This window comes from Ricinus communis, chromosome 10 (assembly GCF_019578655.1).
Source record: "Ricinus communis isolate WT05 ecotype wild-type chromosome 10, ASM1957865v1, whole genome shotgun sequence".
Lineage (NCBI taxonomy): Eukaryota > Viridiplantae > Streptophyta > Magnoliopsida > Malpighiales > Euphorbiaceae > Ricinus > Ricinus communis.
In genome coordinates, this window is record NC_063265.1 from 14,283,931 (window position 1) to 14,306,595 (window position 22,665).

Genomic DNA, 22,665 nt, shown 5'->3' on the forward strand with positions numbered 1-22,665 from the left:
TCACATATTAATAGTAACAATAACTTAAAATGAAATAAAATAAGATAGTTTATAGAATTTTATTCTCATCCAACTAAAAATCCTAAAATTGTGTTTTATTTATTTTTTTTTTTTTTATCTAGATTTTAATTTTAATTCTGCAATTTGAAAAAATTAAGTAGAATAACTCTAAATTTGACCAATTAAAAAAATATTTCCAATAATTAAATATCTATGTAATTGTAAACTAAAAAAGCCCAGTTGAATCAAAGGAAAAAGAAAATCGAAGCCGGACGTTGGTAAAGCCCCATTCAAACACTAGGACTAACTCATCCAACCATTAAAGTAGACTTAAACTGAGAACCAAACACTCAGCAGAGAAACCCTAAATTATCACTATATATACTCTCAAAACATTTCCCTACTCTTCTCTTAACCAAAAACCCTAGTCTCTCACTTCCCTCAAACACACACAAACACCTCAACCTAAAATGGCAGCAGCAGCCGCCGCCGCCCGTCCTTTAGTCACCGTACAATCGCTCCCATCTCAAAATGACATGGCCACAGACGCCGTCACCACCGTTCCCCTCCCTGATTCAATGAAAGCCTCACTCAGACCAGACATCGTGAGCTTCGTTCATGCTCAAATGTCCAAAAACAGCCGCCAGCCCTACGCTGTCTCCAAACGCGCCGGCCACCAGACCTCCGCCGAGTCCTGGGGTACAGGACGTGCTGTCTCTCGTATCCCTCGTGTTCCAGGTGGCGGTACTCACCGTGCCGGTCAGGGTGCTTTTGGTAACATGTGTCGTGGTGGACGCATGTTTGCTCCCACTAAGATCTGGCGGAGATGGCACCGCAAGATCAACGTGAACCAAAAGAGATACGCTCTTGTATCTGCAATTGCTGCATCTGCTATTCCTTCACTTGTTATGGCACGTGGCCATAAAGTTGAATCTGTTCCTGAGATGCCTTTGGTTATCTCCGATTCTGCTGAGAGCATCGAGAAGACATCTACTGCACTTAAGGTCTTAAAAGAGATCGGCGCTTATCCTGATGTCGAGAAAGCTAAGGACAGTCACGCGATCCGTCCCGGGAAGGGTAAAATGAGGAACCGCAGATATATATCTCGTAAGGGTCCATTGATTGTGTATGGAAGTGAAGGTGCTAAGCTTGTGAAGGCATTCAGGAACATTCCCGGTGTTGAGGTTGCTAACGTTGAGCGCCTTAATTTGTTGAAGCTTGCACCTGGTGGTCACTTGGGTCGTTTTGTGATATGGACAAAATCAGCTTTTGAGAAGTTGGATTCAATCTATGGATCGTTCCAGAAGAGTTCTGAGAAGAAGAAGGGGTATGTCTTGCCTAGGTCTAAGATGGTGAATGCTGATATTTCCAGGATTATTAATTCTGATGAAGTTCAGTCAGTTGTTAATCCTATTAAGAAGGAGGTGAATAGGGCTCCATTAAAGAAGAATCCTCTGAAGAACTTAAATGTTATGTTGAAGCTTAACCCATATGCTAAGGCTGCTAGGAGGATGTCTCTTTTGGCTGAGGCTCAGCGTGTGAAGGCTAAGAAGGAGAAGTTGGACAAGAAGAGGAAGACTGTCACTAAGGTATATAATTTCTCTTTATATACTCTCTGTTTTACCGTCTCTCTATATGTATATGAAGTGGTTGTTATTTGCTTGATTATGATACCCATGTGCAAGTTTTTTAATTGATTGCATGATCTTTTATGATCATCAAAATGGGACTTTGTTCTAGGTCAATATCCCCATTTACTAGTTGCTAATAATGCAATGTGGTTTGCTGGTTGCGTATCTCAATTGTTTCATTCAGGTCCAATTGTAGTTACTTGATGTGATTTGTTCAAGTGTTTTTATATTGCTAGGTTGTATTCAACTCTTGGTGTAGTTGTAATTTTTTCTACCCTAGTAATCTGTTGGGACATTAAATTGCTTTTAGTCAATTACTTTAGAACTTAAGTTAGATGTGCATGAAATGTACTTGACCGGTCTGTTTGGTTGTTAGGGTTTATTAGTTTGTAAATGCTCCTAATTCAATTGTCTTTTGTGCTTAGAAAATTTTGGCTTTAAAATCCGTGCACTTGAGATTTTTGCAGGCACTCGAATATTTTTCATTCTTTTTATGTTACGATCATGTGGGATTCTTACTTATAAACAAGACTGCAATCCGAAGCTTATATTTTCTCTTATGTCTTTTATTGTGGAGGGTTCTCTTGTGTCCTAAGTTTACATTTTATTTGCTGTTATCCTGCCTAGTTCTTGTAATAATTGGGGTGAGATTAGGACGTAGCTCTTCTCTATTAGTTGATATTTAACACTTTTTTAATCCCCATTTCTTGTTGTATCTATCAGGAGGAGGCTGCTGCAATCAGGGCTGCAGGCAAGGCATGGTATCAGACTATGATCTCAGATAGTGACTACACTGAATTCGAGAATTTCTCAAAGTGGCTTAATGTTTCTCAGTAATCTAGTTTTCTTCATTCCAAATTCTCTTGGACAAGATTTTGTTTATCTGTTTTGTTTTGATAGCGACTTATTGTTTGTTTTGGGATTGGACATGGATGAGGATGGGCAGGAAGGAAAAGATTGGAGTGGATGCGTTTTAAATTTATCATTTTCCTTCCTGCTCTTTTTTCTTGTTTTGTTAGCTCAAAGAATTTTATTTAAGACAGTTACTGAAGTTAAATATTCTATTATTTTCACTGGTTTGTTACACATGGGAATTGCTGTTTTGCTTTGTTTTGAAAGATTAGATTTTCAATCACAATCTCTTGGTCGATTAAAAAATGCGTAGCGTGCTTAAAATGGTATTTGCTTCAACTTATGTTGTTTGTGCTCGAGTTATTCCTGCTCCAGTTAACAGGAGCAAGGATTTCATTAGGTGGCTGAATTGATGGTAAAAATAGCTCGAAAAAGGCTCACTCTAACTTTAATCTATTCATACCTGAAGCATTTTTTTGTCTGATCTTTCAAGTTATAGTATTTGACACAAAACACGCAGCCAGACAGGAACTATGTTTGCTTGCTCATGGGTCCTTGTCTTATTGAAATTTCTCTGTAGAGGCCATGAATATGTTCAAAATTGTAGGTTTTAAGTTGATTTTTCAGTTGAAACAAATTTGTGTATATGTTTCAGCTGGAAACCATTGTGACTTTGAATCTCTGGTAATAGTGAGTCTGAGTTTATGGATTCTGGTGCAAAATACCAGAGTTTGTTTTAAGAGAGTATAAGGTAGAATGGTCTTTGCGCTGTGCAATATTCAAACCAAGTGGGTGATTGACTGGATTAAGGATTTTGGTGGGCAAAGATGGAGGCTGCCGATTGGGTGAGTTTGCGAGCTGCAGTTAATGTTATAGGATAATAGGGAGAGCGACTGAGTTGCAGTATGATATTTATAAACCAAAAAAGCAGCTATGATACTGTTTCCATTACCATTTCAAGATTTGTTGTGAGTTGGGCCTCTTCATTTTGGACATGGATGGGCTCAGGGCTTCTTTTCCACTATTTGTTGGCTCTCTCAAAAGTTCCTTTGTCAAGTCGCCACTCTTAGCCCATCTACTGGGATTAAAATTCAATTTTCAATATCTTTCTATTTGCTTCTGAATGAATATATTAAAAGCTGGAATACAAATGAGTATTCCTAACCCTTATATTTCATTCTTTCATTAAAATTCATTGCAGTTTGTTCTAATAAAGAGTGTATAAACTCATAGTAGCTGTGAGTTTTCCATTGAGGCAGCGCTTTGCTTTTTACATTTCTAGAAGTAGCTTTGTTTTCCCTGTATCAATTGTCTTGTCTCAGAAAATTATTTATTAGGCGACACACTCTTTTTCTCACTAAAAAATCCCTTTATAGTGGGATCAATAATTCATGTTCCAAATCACCCATTTTGGAGCTTCAACAAATTGTCTTAATTTTACTTCTCTTTTTCTTTTTCTTTTTTAAAAAAGAAGAAGCATATTTTTTTTATTATGCTTCTTTTTAAGCTCCATCTCTTGCATGTGAGGCAATGATGTACTCAGGCGTACATCTTAACCCAATTGGCAATAAAATACTCCTTTTTATGAAATCTGCACTATATTTTCAGGTTCCAATCTTTATTTAGCTTATTGAACCAATATTCCTCTTGTCTGTTATGCCTTAAACCCTTCCCCAGCTCTTTGTGTTGTCCAAAAACCATTATTTTTATTTATTTATTATTCAATTACTCCGGGTGGCCCTGAAACACCTCTCTCCTCACAAATCTACTGTTTCTACAAGTTGCTCTACAGCAATTCCAGATCATGGTTTCCTCCAACCAACTTTACCTGCACACTGCTCCAGATCTTTGAACATGCCCAAGAGAAAAATTTTATCAACTTGCTTCCACAAAGTTAGCAAAATTGTTCTTTTCTTTTTTCACAAAACAGTAAATCAATGGAATGGGATCATATACCCAAACACTATCATTCGACTTCACAATCTTTCTCAGTTGACAAGAAAAGATTAATCTCAAGTGGGTACTATCCAACTGGAAAGTCAATTCTTTGTTAAAAAAAAAAAAAAAAAACAAAAATTCTCTAGAAGCAAACAAACTGTTTGGTTCTTGAATTGTGGTTTAGGGGATAAAAAGAATTGCATATTCCATAAGATTAGTTTGATACAAGCAGAATTGTTCCTTAAAGTTTGCACTTTTCAGCTAAATTCTCTTTCTAAATGAAAACATAATTATTCTATTCTATCACCGTCCAAATAAATATACATGCCTACCAAGAAAGAAGAGGATTCCCATTTCCATTGAATCATGTCTCTTCACACTATCCATCCCCCCAATCGCTAATTCTCTTTGAGTTTGAGATTTTCCATCCATCAATTGCTCACACAAGCAATGGCCAAATATATAATAACATCGTGTTTTCTTTGAAGGAAGATGATTTCAACTGTTAGCTCCATCGACAGATAATATTCTTAATGCTATGGACATGTGCCCATTCTTTCTAATTCTTTTTATGCTTCTGTCTCATCGGAATATAGTTGCAACAAAAGATCCATCTTCCATCTTCCACCTTCCAATTCCCATTTCCAGATATCATACCCAAAATGGCGGACAAGTTGGTTTCTGCCTTTTACTAAATCTCACGAATGGTCGTTTCATGTTATTTATACTTCTTTTGCTTTTAAATTCTAATTTATAAATTTATAATCTATTAATTCTGAATAAAAATAATAATAATCTCACGAGTGGGCTTTTATGTTATTTTATTTAAGGAATCAAAGAGCACGTGTTCCTATTCTTTTGCAGCTGCCCATGACACGTCGGTCACTCTCCACATAATAATAATATTATTTAACTTAAATTCTTATTTAATTATAAGTTCTATTTAAATCTAAATAAATTGTGGATAAATCAGTACATTTATCAATATCCAAATGATTATACATTAAAATATTAAATTTCTATAGACATTAAAAATTATGGGAAATAAATATTAAAATATAAGATTTTAATACATTAAAGAAAAAAGAAGAGAAATAGTTATGTAAGGAAAGAAAGGAGAGATAAGTGAATGGAGAGGTAGGCCCAAGGATCTGAGGGCCCATACTTTTGATGACAGCTGTTATATTATTTTTGGGGTTTTGACGACGTGTACGGATCTCGACCTTTCCAAACTTCAACCTAAGACACCACATGCCCATTCCTCCTTCCCTTTCTTTTTATTATTATTTTCTTATCATCTTCTTCAAATTTTTATAATAAAATTAAAAAAAAATAAAATATTTAAAAATAATTAATTTATTATTATTATTTAAAATATTAATAATTTTATTAGACTATATCTATAAATTTAATTTTATAATAAAACTAATAGTAATATACACTAATAAACGACTACTAACAATATAGATTTAAGTGCAAAATTTAATCTCTAAATTTTAATAACTTTACTAATTGAGAAAAAAAATTATTAATTTTTATTTAATTTATAATATTTTCTAAATTTTATTTTAAACAAATGATATTATGTGCGAACACATTTTATATAATTTAATATGTATCTCCGAATATTTTTTTTTAAAAAAGACGAAACATAATAGAAAAACATCTTAACGGATGAAATAAATAGGAACCACTTCAATTTTGTAATGGAACTTGAAGAATATCAACGTCCCTAAATGCTCAAGCTTAAGGAAAGATTGATGGGTGAATTTCGATCCAAAGTAAATTCAGCAAAAGAAAGAAAAGAAGAGCATAAGCTTAAGAGTTCACATGTAACTTACATACCCTTTGGAATTTATAAATTCCATATTTTAAAACTTTATTATATTAAATTAACTATATATTATGTTTATATTAAATTAATAATATTTATTAATTTTAAATAATAATTTTTATAATAATATAAAAAATTATAATCTTCCGTGAAACTCTTGTAAACTATAATTCACTTTAAAATTTTTAAATTAGCCGTTTCAATGAAAAGTTGATACAAAAAAATTAAAAAAAACTAAAGAACTAAATTGATTTAATTTTTTAAATATTAAAAGGAATTAAAACTAAAGAAATTTTTATGTATTAAAATAAAACTAATATATATTTTATACAAAATAACTTTTATATAATTAAAAAAAATTAATTTTAATATATTAAGCATAATTAATTATATAAACATTAAAAAAATATTAATTTATTGTTATATTTAATTACAGTGTCGAAAATATAAAATTCTATATACATTATTCTATCAATATAATTAAATATGAAATTTATAAAAAATAATTAAATATTAAAAAATATATTTATTGAGGTATATTACAAATTTATTTATGTAATGCAAAGCAAAAGAAGTTAGAAGAAAAAAGAAAAAGAGAAGTTACAAAGACATTGGGAAATAGCTGAAACTCTCATACGTCCCATCCTCGCTTTTCCACAGCAATTAATTAACTCTTTTCTCTCTCTCCAGCTCTTTCCGTCTTCCATTTTCATCATCAACCTCCAATGCCGAAGCAAACAAACCGCAAACCCACAAACAAAATATAGTAATTTTAATAAAATTAATTCTTACCCATTTCCACTCTCGACCAAACCATGAAACCCAAGTGAAGTGACGCCCACCTGATCCCTCTGTTCACTTCCAAGGAAATTCACTCTCTCAACTAGACAAGGAAAACATAATGCTGGATCTTAACCTCTCATTTCTTTCCCCTGGTTCCACCTCCCCTTCTCCTCCGGGACTCGACAACAACAAGCTACTAGAAGTTTCCATGGCAAGTTCTGGAAGCTTAAACTCCTCTTCCATTGTCAATGCTGGCGACGACGACGATGACTCTAACGCCGTTGAACCCTTCAGTTACTCTTTCAGCATCTTAACTAACCACCCTCACCATGACGACGACGACGACGATAACTCCGGCGACAGGACTATTCAGCTTTTCCCGGTTGACGGACACTCAATTAAAACGCAGTGGTTGAATCTCCGGAGCAGGGAGGTTGAGTACGGTGCTGGTGGTCCTCCGCTGGCTCAGAGACCGGTGAAGAAGAGTAGGCGTGGGCCCAGGTCAAGAAGCTCTCAGTATAGAGGAGTTACGTTTTACCGGAGAACTGGGAGATGGGAGTCTCATATTTGGTTAGTTCGTTAGTTAATTTTAACTCATAATTGCCTTTTAATTTATTGGTTTTCAATCAAAGTTTAACGTGTTTTGCGGATTGTATGCAGGGACTGTGGCAAACAAGTCTACTTGGGTAAGTTGACAAAACGATTAGACGACTCTTTTTCTTTTTCAATCTCTTTTTAGTTTCCCATTTTTTTTTTTCTCCTTTTGGAGTATGTGAATTTGATTTGGAGCTCTATTTTTGTTTTGATTCTTGCAGGTGGATTTGACACTGCACATGCTGCAGCTAGGTAAGTTGGGTTCTCACTCATCTAAATATTTATGTTGATAAAAACATGTTATGGGTGTTATAGCTTGAACTTTCTAATTTACTTAGGGCATATGATCGAGCTGCGATCAAGTTCCGTGGAATTGAAGCTGATATCAATTTCAATGTTAGTGACTATGATGAGGATATTAAGCAGGTGGGTGTTTTGATTTATGCATATTTCTCTAACTGAATTTCAATTATTCTTCTGGTTATTCTGACTCTCTGAGTGTTTGTTTGCAGATGAGTAATTTTACTAAAGAGGAATTTGTGCATATCCTGCGTCGCCAGAGCACCGGATTCTCCAGAGGAAGCTCCAAGTATAGAGGTGTCACACTGCATAAATGTGGGCGATGGGAAGCTCGTATGGGCCAGTTCCTGGGCAAAAAGTAAGGAAATCCTTTGATTCCTATGTAATTAGCTTATTGCTCTTTCATTTTCCTGCCAGTTTACTGTTAATGTTGCCATTAGTAATTTTCATGAGATGCTTCAAACTAGTGAAATGATGTAAATATGAAGCATTGTAGTAAGACTACGGGACCTGGATGTTTATTGGGTTGTATTCATTGCTTGCCTGCAGGTACATTTACCTTGGGCTATTTGACACTGAGATAGAAGCTGCAAGGTCTTTGTGATATCAATTGAATCTTTCTTTTTTCCTTAAATGAGATGTGCAAATCTTTTATTCTCAGATAATTCCATTTTTTTACATGACTTGTTGCTTTTCTTTGGTAACCAGGGCTTATGACAAGGCTGCCATAAAATGCAATGGAAGGGAAGCAGTCACCAATTTTGAGCCAAGCACTTATGAAGGCGAAATTATGTCTGAGGTCAATAATGCAGGTAATAATTGTGACTGAAAGCTCAATTTATCCTCACCTCTATTTTGGAACTGTTTTCTATATGACAACCTTCAACTTACTTATGATACAGATGGCAACCAGAATCTTGATCTGAACTTGGGAATAGCTCCACCTGATACATCTGGTACCCAAAAGATAAACATAGAGACGAGTGGCTTTCCTTACCAGAGTAGCTGGGATGGCAGGCCTAATGACAGGGGACAAATGGTAATTACTAATTTCAATTTCTGATCTCACATAGCTTTGTGTTTCTGTATTCTGCGGAATTTCCTTCCTAGCTCCATTGAAGATTTTGGTTTTCATGGTTCTCTAGCAGATTCTTAGCTCTGGTTCTGCAACATTGAAGGATGAACTGCCATATGACCCTTCAATGCCATTTGAGCACCCTCCTCTATGGGGTGGCTTGCATTCCAATTTCTTTCCCATATATAAGGTAATCTCCCTTAAATAAATCTACTTTGGTTTTAAGCGACACCTTTTAGTTTTTCTTTCCACCGTATATTTAATGTGAATTTTAAAGTGTTACTGTGTTCTACTTAGTTTGGCCATATGCTTAGTCATGAACAAACACTCAGATGAAGTGATTATAGCATTATGCCATTCAACATGCACAATTTGCTTATTGCTTGATGCTACAACACTTCCATTCTAATCTTCACTCATTAGGCATGTTCATGGTTCTGTGATTTTGACTTGCCTATTATTAAATGCAAGCAAAAGTTTGCTGCAGTTTTATAACCACTGCAAGCTTTCCTGGCTTACCCCATATCCATTTGAAGGTTCAAGCTCCAAATATATGCAATTTATTCACCACAATTGAGTATTAGCATATGTTTCCTTCACTTGACTACAAAGTTAATTGATGACTCGTAGGTCATTGTTTAATGTAAAAGTCACTACCTTCGGTGTTGACAGGAAAGAGCAATGGAGAAGAGGATGGAAGTAGATTCATGGCCAAATTGGACATGGCAAGCCCAAGGACCTTGTGGTGGGGCAAATCCACTGCCTTTCTTCTCTACTGCAGCATCATCAGGATTCGGATCTTCAACAATTACAGCACCTTCAGCAGCTGCTGGTCAACTTCAATTTCCAAATTCAGCAATTCTTCACCATCATTTTTCTCCTTCCATCACCAACCCCAGCAACGTATCCCATTTCTATTACAAGAGCTGAAATAACTAAAACTGCCAGTCCAAAACCTTCTCTGGTACAGAAAGGTGATGGGAAGGCAAACAAAGAAAAGAAGCCAAGAATGGTAATCGGATTTGTATTTTCGATTGCGATTAGAGTCAAGGATCAGTAGGTTCAGCATTTATCTTTCTTGTAAAGCTCATCAAGCTAGAGAATTTTGGCCTTTGTGGCTCGACTAAAGAGCTTGAGAAAAAAAAAAGATTGTCCTAAGCATTTCTGATCTTTGTGCTGAGCTCCAAAGGTGCTTTTATTCTTTGTACCAAGCCTTGTCATTGTCCTTCAAGTGCCATGGATGCTAGACAGCAGTTCATATTTTCAAGCAGCATTCTATATCTATAGTTCATCTGTAACCTTGCTCCTCGGAAGGAAAACGGGGGAGTAAAAAAAATAGTTTCTCCAGTCTGTTTGGGAGAATGCTTATTTGGTACTGGAGTTCTGGAAATCTTTGAAGTGCTCTGGAATTGTTATAAGAACAATATTTTGCAGCAAAGCACGGTTGACAGACCAATGCTAAGGTGCAGTATGTACATTATTAACATTTGTCTTAGCGATTAGCATCAGTTCTGATTATTTTTAAATTAGTAAGATTTCCCGTTTTCTGGGTTAAAATGTCAAGGATTCTGTTAGATTAACTGTGCTGAAGGTGATGAGATTAGACTTGAATTATTAACATTATCCTAAGCCAAAACATGAGGTGGAGATTAGGCCAAGCGCACTTCCCTTTCCTTGCTTTCTAATACTAAGGTAAATGGTAGATTAGGGGTGTAATCTAGTCTAAATAGTCTACCTAAATCATGAGCTATTAGGGATTAATTTGGAAACCACTCAAGATTGATTCAATATTTTTATGTAGTTGAGTTTGAATTTAAAACTATTTGAATAACTTTGAGGAGTCAGAGTTCAAATTCGAATTGAGTAACTTGATCGCACTCTTGGAATGACAAAAGTAATTATTTAGCATGCTAAACCAAAATTCCCAAAAATAATATGAGTTGAGTGTTATTTTCCTATGTGGCAGAAATTGTGGTTAGGGTTGGATAAAATCCGACTGAAACAAAAATGACACAACTATGGTCTGTTGTTTTGGTCAGAAAACCCAATTTGCCTATTGAATGAATTCTTTTTTTTTTTTTTTTTGCTTTTAACAAGAAAAGGAAGATAGTTTTTACTGAAAAGGCTGGCGAAGTCCTTTTATTTACTATTCATCAATTCATACATTATACAAAGTACAAAAGACAGACTTTTGTTGCTCATAATAATAATAATACAAAGGCTGACCCTTTTCCTTTTCTTTTTCACTGTTTCTAAGGCTGTAATGTACTGCTCTCTTCCAAAGCCGAGGAATGCGGAATTTACTTCAATCTAAGGTAAAGACAAGGGCCCTATCAGACCCAACTATCCTTTCTCCTCCACGTGCTTTGCATTTAAGAGTCTCTAGGACAAATGCATGCATTTCTCCCCTTTGTTTTGTCTTTTCCCCTATTCTTTCTTCATATTTCACACAAGACCCACCACTTTTAACTCTAGGATTTTTCTTGGTAATTCAATTCTCCAATGGTAACATTAGTCATTTGATTAAAATGTAAAGCACTTGAAGTACATATCATTATCAGTCGAGTTTAAATCCTACCATTTTCAAAAATACTTGTGAAAGTGTACGATCTAGAGTTGGTCCTATTACGTCCCTTGCGAATGGAAGGACCCATAGTGATTAGTAAACGGTTGTGTTCACACAGTCCCCTCCCTGCTAACATGTAATCAGTAGCAAGTCATTCCTTGAAAAATAAATGGGGTAAAGTGTAAAGGTGATGGCTTTTTGGGGTCTATTCTTTAAATATGGAACACTAATTCAGGTGGTGATATATTCATGGGTATACCCATGTTTTTGTAAAGGTTGCCAATTGTGGGCAGATTCTAATGGACTGAGTGTGCTAAAGGCGAATGCCCATTGGGTTTTAAGCTATCCTCTTAGATTGGCTCATTGTAATACCCCCTTGTATAATCAACTTACTCCATTTTGTCTGCGTCATTTCCCTCTTTTAAGGCCTGACTGACTCCTTACAGGACGTACCTTCTCTCCTCTTCCCACCCTCCCTTCTAAGCAGCCAAACCAAAATATCACTTCTTTTCTTCTTCTTTTTCTTTTTGTTCTTTTGCACGAAATCAATTTACTTTATTATTATGATTTATCTTCTTTAAATCGAAATTCTATTATCCATTTCTAACGGATTATGGCTGTATATTTAAAATAATGGTGAATCCGGTATTGATGCAGGGTTTTGTTAAGACAATAGTAGGAGAGAAAGCTTGGAATTACCATCTAATTCTAAAAGAAGCTATGATCACTGAGGGCAATCGTAGGTGGCAAGTAACTTATCCATTAATGAATCAGTTTTTGGGTCTAAAATAAAGCGTGCGTACGAGGGTCAACATAAAGCAGGTCACCTCATTTATCAACTTTCCACAAACTCAGAGGAGCTGCAGTCATACACTTTTTGCAATGAAAATGACAGATCAATGTTCTGTTTTTTCCCTATTACTTGCTGAAACTGGATTCCATATCCACCCATCCAAACATTTTTACAATGCCTAATTACTGAAAACTCTATCAACTTCCTACTTTTACATAATTTTTTTTTTTATTATTTTTAAAAATATTTTTCAATGGCGAAGCTTTAACTATGACGGTAATTTAATCATATAACTTGGCAAAATTAAAATGAAAAAAGCCGAGTCAATGTTAATGCAAAAAATTGAGTCGACTTCTCTGATTAAAAACTTTTTTTTTTTCGGGTCGTCGATGTTGTGTGATTGTTTGATTTCTTCTTTGAGATTGATATCAATACTAGCAACATTCCAAAAGAAGCAAATCAGCTTCTTCTGCAATCTTTGCTCTTTAGAGATGTCATTGAGCATTAAACTACTCCTCCAAGCCCAAGTCTTCTTCTCCATCAACGTCTAAGCTTTTCGAGGAAGCTATTCAAGAAAAGTTGAACCTAAAGAAAGAGGAGCTGACAACAAGATCACACAGTTAATTTGACCAGGGAAGCATATGCCATTGTTTGGTTGAATCGAGTTTTACTATAGCTACACTCCTTTACCTCATAAGTAGAGTTGGGTAAATTGTCGTGCTCTTGTTAATTCAAAAAATGTTCCGCTCTTTTAAGCAAAAGAATTTAGGTCTCACTTAATTGTTCTACAATAGTTAGATGAATGCAAAGGAGACTTCCAAATTATGAGGGTTTGGTACTAAACAATATGCCAAATGAATAATGAAGGATAAGGTTGTTAAGGATTTATTTAATATGCTGTTTCTAGTATTGTCATATGCCCAATCAATTAAAGCAAAATATATATTCTACCTCCTCTTCGTGACATTCATGTCCCTAGCAAACAACAAATTACCCAAATTCTCTTACACATGAAACCTAGTTTGGAGATCTTGTTTTGGATTTATTTTCTACACACCAAATGAGTTTTGGTCTCCGTAGCAGGTGTAAATAGATAGATAACTATATTATATTATATAGTTAACGACTCGTTAAAAACTTCTCTTCGATTAAAAGGAAATTCAAATATCTTTTAATTTTTGTACCCTACTTTTTTTTTTCTTACTGATAACTCGGTCGGCTGAGGCGAGCTATCAACAAAGATCTTCAAAGGCTGACCTTGATCTTTGGAGTACCTGCAAGAAAGGGTTAGAAATCGTCGGACGTGATTGTTTGACCACTCACTCTGATGATAAAGTCAGTATTTTATGTGAGGATGGCTAAAGTGTTTAAGTGTGTAAAATTGGTTGTACCTGATGTGTACCGTCCTCATTTCTTATATAGACGTTGAAGGTCTTCCAGTCTATTTAGGGGAGAGCTTCATGTTTATAGATCATCCTAATTGTATTAAGATTTATATTCTTATTTATTTTTAGAGTTCTAGATCGAGTCAAACTCTATGATTAGAGTCCCCTCAGGATACATTCCCTTAGAGTCGCAGTCATAGTGGACATTAATCTTTGGTCAATCTTGCCTTTTTAGGATGCAACAGGCTGGTTTATGATACCCGGTTATCACTTACAATTAAATTATAAAAATTTTTTAGAAGTTTTCTCTTTAATTTTTTTATTGTCTAAATAAGATATCTTAACCATTGTTGAGATAAAATACAAATAATGAGATTCACAAAGGTAATTTAAAATGGATTTAGATATTTATATACCATATAGGTTTATCTTCATGTATCTCCTAATGGATGGGTACTTGATCTTTGCCATCCCTACTGAGGCTTAGTCAAAACTTTTTTTATGCTTAAACTAAGCATGGTTTAATAGCTAGGCTTACTGGCTGTTGGCTTTAGTACACATCAAATATAAAAGTGATTTCATTATGTGAAATGGTTTAAAGGGCATAATGTTAGGTAAATTTTGTAAGTGCACAGATCGAAACAAGTAATATAGAAAGAGTACAAGGATTGTTTCCACGATAAGATTGATACCAAGTATTAGCTCTAATTGTATTTCCATAATCTAACAAAATTAAATAATTGTAATTGAGAAAATAAATAATAAGAAAAGAAAATTTAAATCTATTAATTATTTTTTTTAAGAATTTAATAAGTAAGACTAGAGCTTGGATTTGTTTCACTAACTATTACTCAGATTATATGATTTTTTCACAATTCAAATTATTAATTTAGTCAAAAATAAATTACCCAAATTACTTAGAGTTTCTATTATCTGCTAGCTACAACCCCACAGTATGTTACTGTGCATCTATAGAATTCCAACTTTGCACGAATCCATTTCTGAGGTTATAAAAAAAAAAAAATGAAAAATAGGAAATTGGGAGTTTGAATGAATTATTTCTCCTCTACTTAACTTTGTACTGTATTCTGATTTCTGATGAAGAGGACTATGTCGGACCAGACATTGTTGCTTAAAAGAAGACACACGCATTTAGTCAATTTACTTGGAGAAATATTACCTCAACCTTCTTCATTTTCTTTTTCTTTACACACTGATGATAGCATTCATTTTTCCCAAATACTTAAAGAGCCTTGTTTGGATTGACAAAGTTCTCTATTCATTCTAATTCCATGTATTCATGCAATCTCTCGTGTTTGATTAAAAACAAAATATGGAAAAAGATCGATAAAAATCCCCACTTTTTAAATGCCTCATTTTTAAAGGATTTCATGAATCAACAGACAATTGATTTTACTAAATATACAAAACGTTGCTCATTCAAACTATGGATTTTAGGATTTTGGTAAAATCCAGTTTCCTCCTAACCCTAACCCTATCACGTATGCATTTGGCATATGAGCCTACAGCTTCAATTATACACGAGTAAACACAAGTGAACTTTTGACTATCTTTTCTATGCCAACCGCCCCTTCTCCCATAACTGCCTTCTTCTGCCTCGCCAGGGTATTATATTTCGTTCCCAGGAACTCTATAAATCATCCCATCCCGTGCAATTGGATTCCAGCAACAATTACAGGACCGGTTCAATATGAAAATTGAAAAGAGCACATAAGAAGAAAACACGACTCTATCCGACTCAAAATGAGCTTCTGAGATTGGAAAAGCCTACCAAAAATCTAACAGCTTAACATGCAAAACAAAATTTCATCCATCTAGTAAACCTGCTGTAGGAGTAAAAGAAAGCGTTACTAGAAATGCAATATCGAATTTCATCCAATGAGAAAATTAGAACTTGATGGGAATGTTGGGTTCCACCTATCGTACTTCTACAAACAGTAAAAGGTTCCACCTGTCGCTCATCATAGGAATGTTGTGGTTTAACCAAGGTGGCTTGAAACTGAATACCTCCCCCAGATTTTGCCCCATGTCATGTAACGAGGACACTGAACTTTACGTCTCGTGTCTTTTTCCTTCTCTTCAGACAGTCAATAAGTTAATTATAGGATTCAATCCATCCTGAGTAAGCTAGCTGCCCATGCCAAAAGAAATGTTCTTGTTTCAGCATACCTGCAATTACAAACCAATAATGGTTTATTGGAACTTAATTCGTGTGGCAACTGTATCTGCTTCAAGGAAAAACAAACAGGTAATGATTTCTGCATCCACAATGAAAAGAGTACATAAGAAACTGAAAAGAAAAAAATTGCAGAAGCAGGTGGTTAAATTCTTCACTTCATGCGTCCATGAAGATTCTCAGTAATACTATGGAATGAAAATGACTGCACTAAATGAAATAATCATAGAGGCCTACCATGAAACAATGCCAGTCAAACATATCCTTCAAAACCTCCACCTTTAGTTCTGCAGGCATAATAGGCTTTATTTCTTCAAAACCAGATGGAGCTTCCTGGACAAGAGGGCAAACAATGCAGCTTACTTGTCCTTTGCCAATAGAACAGTGTGCACAAAATCAAGAGAACCGGCCTCATAAAAAACAATGGCAATTCACATCCAACAAATCACCCACTCACATTCCCATTAATCTATCCAAGCATCACGGAATTCCAATTTCAACAAAATCTACAAGGCAAATCCTCTATTGTATAGCTTGCTGGAACTAGAAATGTGATACTTCAGATCTTCATGACTAGGGATAATTTTGTTGAATCCTAGCCTCCCATTCACGAGCAATTCTGGCATACCCACATTATTGACACTCTTGGTCTCATCCCAACCACTCCAACAGCCATTTGACATGTGTACATTTCTAACCTGTTGAGCTGTCACTTGTGCAAATGGAGATGGATTGCTGGGTGGGGATTGGCCCATAAGCATGGATGATATGTTGTAAGCATCATTTGGGGGAGAGACTCTACTCCTGAAGTGATCTGGGAATCTATGGTTCTGCTTGGCAGAAATTGGTTGCTGCATCAGCAACTGAAGCTCTGTATCATGATCAAAAGGACTAAAACGCGACGACATAGCCGGCCTCATGTCAAAGCTTGAACTATTCAGCCTTGCTGCCAGGAGCCCATCACCAACTTCCATAATTGCAGGATCAAAGAATTCAACATCAGCGTAGCTACCAACTTTCCTAGATGATGGTGCAGAGTTTTGAAGCATAAAGTTTGCTGCACATAAACAAAAAAATTAATATTTGCCAATAAAATACATGCATAAACCGTCATAAAGCATAAGAAAACAGACCATCATAGTTCATTGGCCTATTAGTAGGAAACCCTGGGGGTACTGCCCTGCTTGAAACAGAAAATCCTGGTGGAGATGTTGGAGCTTTGGCAACTGCAAAAATGCAAGAGCTTCAAAAGGATAATAATGTGAACACAAATTGGAGTCTAGGAAATCATAATGCATTAATTCCCCAAAAAGAACCTTTTCTTTAACTCCAACTTTTTACTGGAAGGCATGTGGTTTCCCATCTTATAGTAATATCCTTTTATTTCCCTTTCCCTCCTCGTTTTCCTAAGCAACTTGTATGGGACTAGCTGTGACAATTCAAGCACTTTGCTATTCCCAAAACCATATGAATTTCAGAAGAACACCATACTGTTCAAGACTTTACCAAAGCAAGAAAGGAAGCAGCATTGCAAGAAAAAGAAAAACATAAATTAGATAGTAATTCACCTGAATAATTAGATCCCGGAAAAGTATGACTGCTGAGAAAACTATTGGACTCCACAGAACTACCATTTGAAGAAATATCATTGTATTTGTCCATGCTAAGATACTTGTTCTCATTATAATGATGAGAAGCAGAAGAACTATTGATTGCATTTGCCAGAGGATGCCCCATATTACAATCCTGGTCAAGGAAATCATCCTGTCTGGCGAAGGAGAACCTTGACTGATTGCTGTCCTGTACTTTTCTTAAACTTGGCACTTTTAGTGTACCATGTTGCTTGTCAGTTTCAGTTAGCAACTTGACAAAACTCTTAGGTGAGGTCAATGTATCTTCCCATGCATCCAAATCCATAGATAGAATACTAGAGATAATGCTGCTTTCCCCTATATCCAGAAAAGCTTTATTGTTAGAACTAACTTTAGTATCATCACATCCTTCCAAATATTTAGCTGATCCCACATCAGACAAGATACTAGAATAGTTAGAAGCCCTATCCAATTCAAAATGGCCACTAGGCTGGTTACCACAGGACCCATTAGACAGTACTGGCAGGCCAGACCTCAACTGATAAGCAACACCATCGCATTTAATTGGTACAGTGCTCTGATGGGAATCAACAGGACTATGATGATTACTTTCGCCTTGCTGCCCAGGGTGATGACCCAAGGGTTTCAGATTCTGTTTTGAAGAAAGTAGACAAGATCGGAGTTGTAGATTGTAGGCATCTCCAGAATCACTAAGCTGTTTATCAAAACCTGGTAAATCCTCCACGATTGAGCTTTCCCTTAATGCTGGTGAAGCTGAAGACTCAATAAGTAGGTTGACATCCTGATATGAACCGCGAGTTATGGGCAGGCTATGGGTATAAACTGAACTTATTGGAATAGCAGAACTAGTGTTCTCATCCTTAGGATGGCTAGAAATGCTAATTGACGATACTGCCGAGCATAATCCCTGAAACTCTCCATCCGCAAAATTTTCCTCTTTGTTCATAGCTGGAGGAGGAGACTGTTTGGCAAGTCCTAGAGAGTTTGTGCCAGCAGATGTTATGACATCACCACCACATGATACAACAGATGGCTGTGCTTCAGAACTTCCTTCAGGTATTGTAATATTTTTCGCACCAGAAGATCCTTTGGGGCTTCCAATTTCAGAAGCAAGAGCTTCGTTACTACTTGGTGTTTCGGGCTTAAGACTATGAGTTCCAGCTGCAACTGACATGCTTGTAGCCAGTGGTACGCTAGAAGAGACACACATGACCCTGACAATAGAAGTTACAAAATAAATGAGATAAAAATTTGGGAAGCCACATATCAACTGAAACACAATTCAAAAGCCATTTATCACTAAATTTTATACCATGATGCTGCCCCAGGAAGTGCATTAGATCTTTCTGTACCATTATCAGCAAAAGATCCACCATCAGAGTCAGCAAAAGATCCACCATCAGAGTTTCCAACAGTCTGCAGAAAAGACACAGCAAAGTCTATCAGTTGTAAGCAATTCTAGAAAACAACTCTTAATCCAAATAATCTATTACATTTGTTCAAAACATCACCAGAAAATGAAATGCTTTGAACAGCATATAATTCAACAAAACAACCGTTCTCAACCTAGTTTCACCTTATGAGGGACATGTTAGATCTTACAAGGATTATCCACAATTGAGTCACAACTGTTAAACCAGACGTTCCAAAAAAAACATACATTAAAACAATGTCTTACATTAACAGGACCTCTACAATCGGGTGTGGCTGTTGATGATATATTTCCATCGGTATACTCATCTGCTGGGGGTGGTAACATATTCCCCGAACGTCGATGCAAATTTATAGTCGCACCAATATTTTGTTGAACTCTACTCCTTTAGCACCACAATGTATTAATTCACTTAAGATAATTATAACTTGGCATGGACCATACACAGCCTTTATGCCAATTAAAAAACAACCAAGAATCTGAATATGAAAATAAGACTAAATGATCTTACCTTGTAAAGGCAGAAACTAAATCATCTTTTGTAAAACTATCTTCTTGAGTACCAAATTCATGCAAATACAAACAGTCTGGAATGCTGCAAGGCTAAATCAGCAGAAGCACTAATCAAACAGATGTCCAGGGAGGTTGTGTTCTTGGTTAACAAAATAGTGAATATTCTGAGATTCTGTTTGTTTCACAAAAATATATTCCTGTAATCTTTCTGCGTTTTTCAGTGTTTGGTATGCATGAATCAATCATATCCAAAATGTTTTTTTTTTTTTTCTCCATTCACCTTGAAGGAACAAAAGAAAATATCTTTTCATTCAATCTCTAGTGGACCTCTTATTAGAATTCATGAGTGCCTATGTGCACAAGGTTGGGGGAAGGATGATGGAGGTGGGGATACATGCGCATGTTCAAGCATAAATACCTGGTTTTTAAGCCATGAATGGCAATATTTGGTGGTTCCAAAGCATGCCCTGCAATTACTTCTTCTAATTAATTATCAAACAAGCATGGCAAACTTATGAAGAACCAAAGAAGAATAAAAGGGCAGAGGCCAAGCCCAAGATAAATGAATAGATTATTCTTCATAGAAATGAGAATAATTGCAACTAAGATTAAGAAACAAAATAAAATCGCCCCCTCTCCCAAAATTATAAATAGTAAAATTCCTAAAATACTTTCTTTTCTACTAGAACCTCCATTATTTACACAAAGTAAAGAGACATTTAAAAGAAGAAAAACCCCTCTTCTATTATCATAATGTAATTGATCTTTCACAAAGTAAACTAAAGAAAATATGTGTTTAAATACATCCACTTAAATCTAACTAATCAACTCTATTTTAAGAGAAAAATAAAAGAACATGTAAATTACAAAATTGTAAAATGCAAACAAGTAACGAATTCTAATGCTTTACCACATTCATTTAGAGCTTAACACAATAATATGATTCTATGTCCCTATTAAAAAATATATGTGCTTACCTTAAGGATCTACCTTCTAAGATAAAACTGTGAACCGACTGAATACAACGCACTGCTTCCTCCTCTTTCGAATATGTTATATACCTAAGAGTGAGCAAAAGGAAACCACTTTACATGACAGCATACCCTATACAAATTTCATCCCACTTAAAGAGAGAGAGTGATGAGGAGTAAGGAACCAAAAAATAATTGATAATAAATAGCTAAGGCACTTACACACAGCAACTGTTGTTTGAAGAATGCTGAATAACCCCAGTTGATGTTTTAGAAATAGAGGCCTTCAACACCTTTCCATATTGGCCAAAGTACTCTCTCCGCGGAAGAAGCTGATGCAATGAATAAAGAGATTTCATGATCAGATACTTGAATACAGATATTTGAAAAGAAAAAAAAAAGGGTAAACCAAGTATAAGATGCAAATGAAAAGAATTAAGCCATCGAAAGCATGATTATGACAGGTTTAAGGGTAACACTCACTGCTTCATCCGCAAGGTTCAGTGGTAATCCAATTATGTACACTAGATTCCGCTGAATAACCCTAACATTGCTAAGATGCATCCTTCCTTCAGATGGTTTTGGCTTTGCCTTCTGTGATTTTAGTTTTCGCTCTGAATTTATTTCAGCCACCAATCTGTAAAGTAAGAATGTAGTGTCAAGTGCAACCCTCAACGGCTCATCACAAAGAACTGCATATTAAAACAAAGAAAGAGCATGCATGCAAAAATAACAACCTTTCACAATTTGCAGCCATTCCAACAATTCTTTCTTTGTCATAAGCTGAGCGGCATGCTGGACAGCGACCCTCAGTTTTCTCCTTTTCAGCCATCTCCATGATTTGATTCCAGCACCAAACACAAATCTGTGAGAATAAAGAAAACAAAAATGCCAGTAAAAAAGAAGTGTCAATAAAACTACTATAATAATGGAGAAGTTAAATTTTGGAGCTCAAACCTCATAGCCACATTTGCATGGCTTCAATTGCTGATCGGTCAAATCCATCTCCTCGGTGCACAATGGGCACACTTTGTCACCCCTATCACTCATGGTTGCCTAAATATTCAGCAAGATAAAACACATCACATACTGATTAACCATACTTCTTTTATATATTCTATTTTCTCAGATGTAACATCATTTCTTATTCTTCCCACACTGACATACAAGTCATTATAATATGCAAACACACCATATACATGTTAATTAAGAAAGAAAAAAGAAAAGCTAAAGCCACATTTTGCAAACTCCAAACGTCAGCAGCAAACTAATAATAGCATAATAGCATATATTCGATTATCTTAACTACAATTTACAAGATATATCTGGTTGCTGTGACCTAAAATACACTATGCAGCGGATTACCATGTTTTCAGTTCAAACAGGTAAAAAAGAATTTAAAACAAAATTACATCAAACGATGTTAAAAACAGTATGTCCTCTCACTTCCCTTTATCTTTTTTTTTTTTTTGTCCAGAGCCAAACACAGTGTAAAGTCATATAATTACATTCAATTGAATAAACACAGCAGCTAAAGAAAAAACAAAACTAATCGATCCAACCGTTAATTGATTCACACTTCATACAGTAAACAAAATAAACGAATAAATAAATCCGGAAAAAATCAGTCAACAAAAAAAGCGTAAAAGCAACACAAATCTGCATCTGGACCTAAAATCAGGATCCGAAAATCCCGTATCCAAATCCGACAAGCTGTGTTAAACTAGGAAACGGATTCTCTAAATTTCACAGGGTTCAGCGAACGATTAATTAATTTTTTAGGGAAAAAAGTACCTAAAAAATTAAGTAGAGATTTCACAAAATAGAAAGGAGGATAATACTTACAGTGAGAAAATGGAAAATAAGAGAAAGAATATGAAGAAAGCGCGAGAGAGAGTGAACCTTTGGATAATAAATGCGGAAGCCACAAAAATAAAGAAAAGAGAGTAAGAAGTAGCAGTAGCAGAAGAGAGACAAAAAAATAAAGAAATAAATTATAAAAAATAAAAAAGGTTACAATGATGGATGGATGGATAGACGGATGGATAAATAGGTGGCCGTGGCTTTCTTTCTCTATTATTTGATGGGTTGGGTGCTCCCCCTTATTGTTGTTGTCGTCGTTGATGGAATGGCTCTTCGCTGACCTGTCACTCACGTAATTTTACACCTCTATTCTACATTTTGGGCT

General features: G+C 35.5%; 3 protein-coding genes across 9 annotated transcripts; 2 read left to right on the forward strand and 1 right to left on the reverse strand.

Annotated features, from left to right (window-relative positions):
• The first annotated feature begins 389 nt into the window (after positions 1–389).
• LOC8283832 (60S ribosomal protein L4) lies at positions 390–2,704 on the forward strand. Its single transcript, XM_002525145.4, has 2 exons — positions 390–1,589; positions 2,355–2,704. The coding sequence occupies exons 1-2, from the start codon at positions 471–473 to the stop codon at positions 2,466–2,468; spliced, it is 1,233 nt and encodes a 410-aa protein (XP_002525191.1). The 5' UTR covers positions 390–470; the 3' UTR covers positions 2,469–2,704.
• Positions 2,705–6,851: 4,147 nt separating this feature from the next.
• LOC8283831 (APETALA2-like protein 2) lies at positions 6,852–10,525 on the forward strand. 2 transcript variants are annotated; one of them, XM_002525144.4, is made up of 10 exons: positions 6,853–7,608; positions 7,699–7,724; positions 7,854–7,884; positions 7,971–8,058; positions 8,145–8,290; positions 8,482–8,526; positions 8,641–8,744; positions 8,835–8,971; positions 9,081–9,197; positions 9,680–10,525. In XM_002525144.4, the coding sequence occupies exons 1-10, from the start codon at positions 7,157–7,159 to the stop codon at positions 9,935–9,937; spliced, it is 1,404 nt and encodes a 467-aa protein (XP_002525190.3). In that variant the 5' UTR covers positions 6,853–7,156; the 3' UTR covers positions 9,938–10,525. The 2 variants fall into 2 exon arrangements, with proteins under 2 accessions (XP_048226161.1, XP_002525190.3); XM_048370204.1 differs by lacking the exon at positions 8,482–8,526 and having other exon boundaries at positions 6,852–7,608.
• Positions 10,526–15,619: 5,094 nt separating this feature from the next.
• On the reverse strand, positions 15,620–22,626 carry LOC8283830. 6 transcript variants are annotated; one of them, XM_048379948.1, is made up of 15 exons: positions 22,495–22,626; positions 22,323–22,379; positions 21,435–21,533; positions 21,215–21,342; positions 20,961–21,114; positions 20,700–20,809; positions 20,484–20,567; positions 19,925–19,973; positions 19,505–19,596; positions 19,240–19,378; positions 18,874–18,977; positions 17,517–18,775; positions 17,082–17,174; positions 16,186–17,005; positions 15,620–15,941 (listed from the first exon to the last, which is right to left on the reverse strand). In XM_048379948.1, exons 3-14 carry the CDS (start codon positions 21,525–21,527, stop codon positions 16,455–16,457), a joined length of 2,856 nt encoding a protein of 951 aa, XP_048235905.1. In that variant the 5' UTR covers positions 21,528–21,533; positions 22,323–22,379; positions 22,495–22,626; the 3' UTR covers positions 15,620–15,941; positions 16,186–16,454. The 6 variants fall into 6 exon arrangements, with proteins under 6 accessions (XP_048235905.1, XP_048235907.1, XP_048235908.1 ...); XM_048379950.1 differs by lacking the exons at positions 22,323–22,379; positions 22,495–22,626 and adding an exon at positions 22,380–22,479; XM_048379951.1 differs by lacking the exon at positions 22,495–22,626 and having other exon boundaries at positions 19,240–19,372; positions 22,323–22,479.
• Positions 22,627–22,665: the final 39 nt, after the last annotated feature.

Bases quoted from the DNA above. Each gene is read 5' to 3' on its own strand.
- LOC8283832 (XM_002525145.4), top strand. From the start codon at position 471: ATGGCAGCAGCAGCCGCCGCCGCCCGTCCTTTAGTCACCGTACAATCG. The intron at 1,590-2,354 runs GTATATAATTTC...TGTATCTATCAG, and splicing joins AGAGGAAGACTGTCACTAAG to GAGGAGGCTGCTGCAATCAG.
- LOC8283830 (XM_048379948.1), bottom strand. From the start codon at position 21,527: ATGAGTGATAGGGGTGACAAAGTGTGCCCATTGTGCACCGAGGAGATG. The intron at 21,343-21,434 runs GTTTGAGCTCCA...TTATTCTCACAG, and splicing joins CATGCAAATGTGGCTATGAG to ATTTGTGTTTGGTGCTGGAA. The intron at 18,978-19,239 runs GTAAGACATTGT...TCTTTTCTGCAG, and splicing joins ATTGTAGAGGTCCTGTTAAT to ACTGTTGGAAACTCTGATGG.
- LOC8283831 (XM_002525144.4), top strand. From the start codon at position 7,157: ATGCTGGATCTTAACCTCTCATTTCTTTCCCCTGGTTCCACCTCCCCT. The intron at 8,291-8,481 runs GTAAGGAAATCC...GCTTGCCTGCAG, and splicing joins GGCCAGTTCCTGGGCAAAAA to GTACATTTACCTTGGGCTAT. The intron at 8,745-8,834 runs GTAATAATTGTG...CTTATGATACAG, and splicing joins GTCTGAGGTCAATAATGCAG to ATGGCAACCAGAATCTTGAT.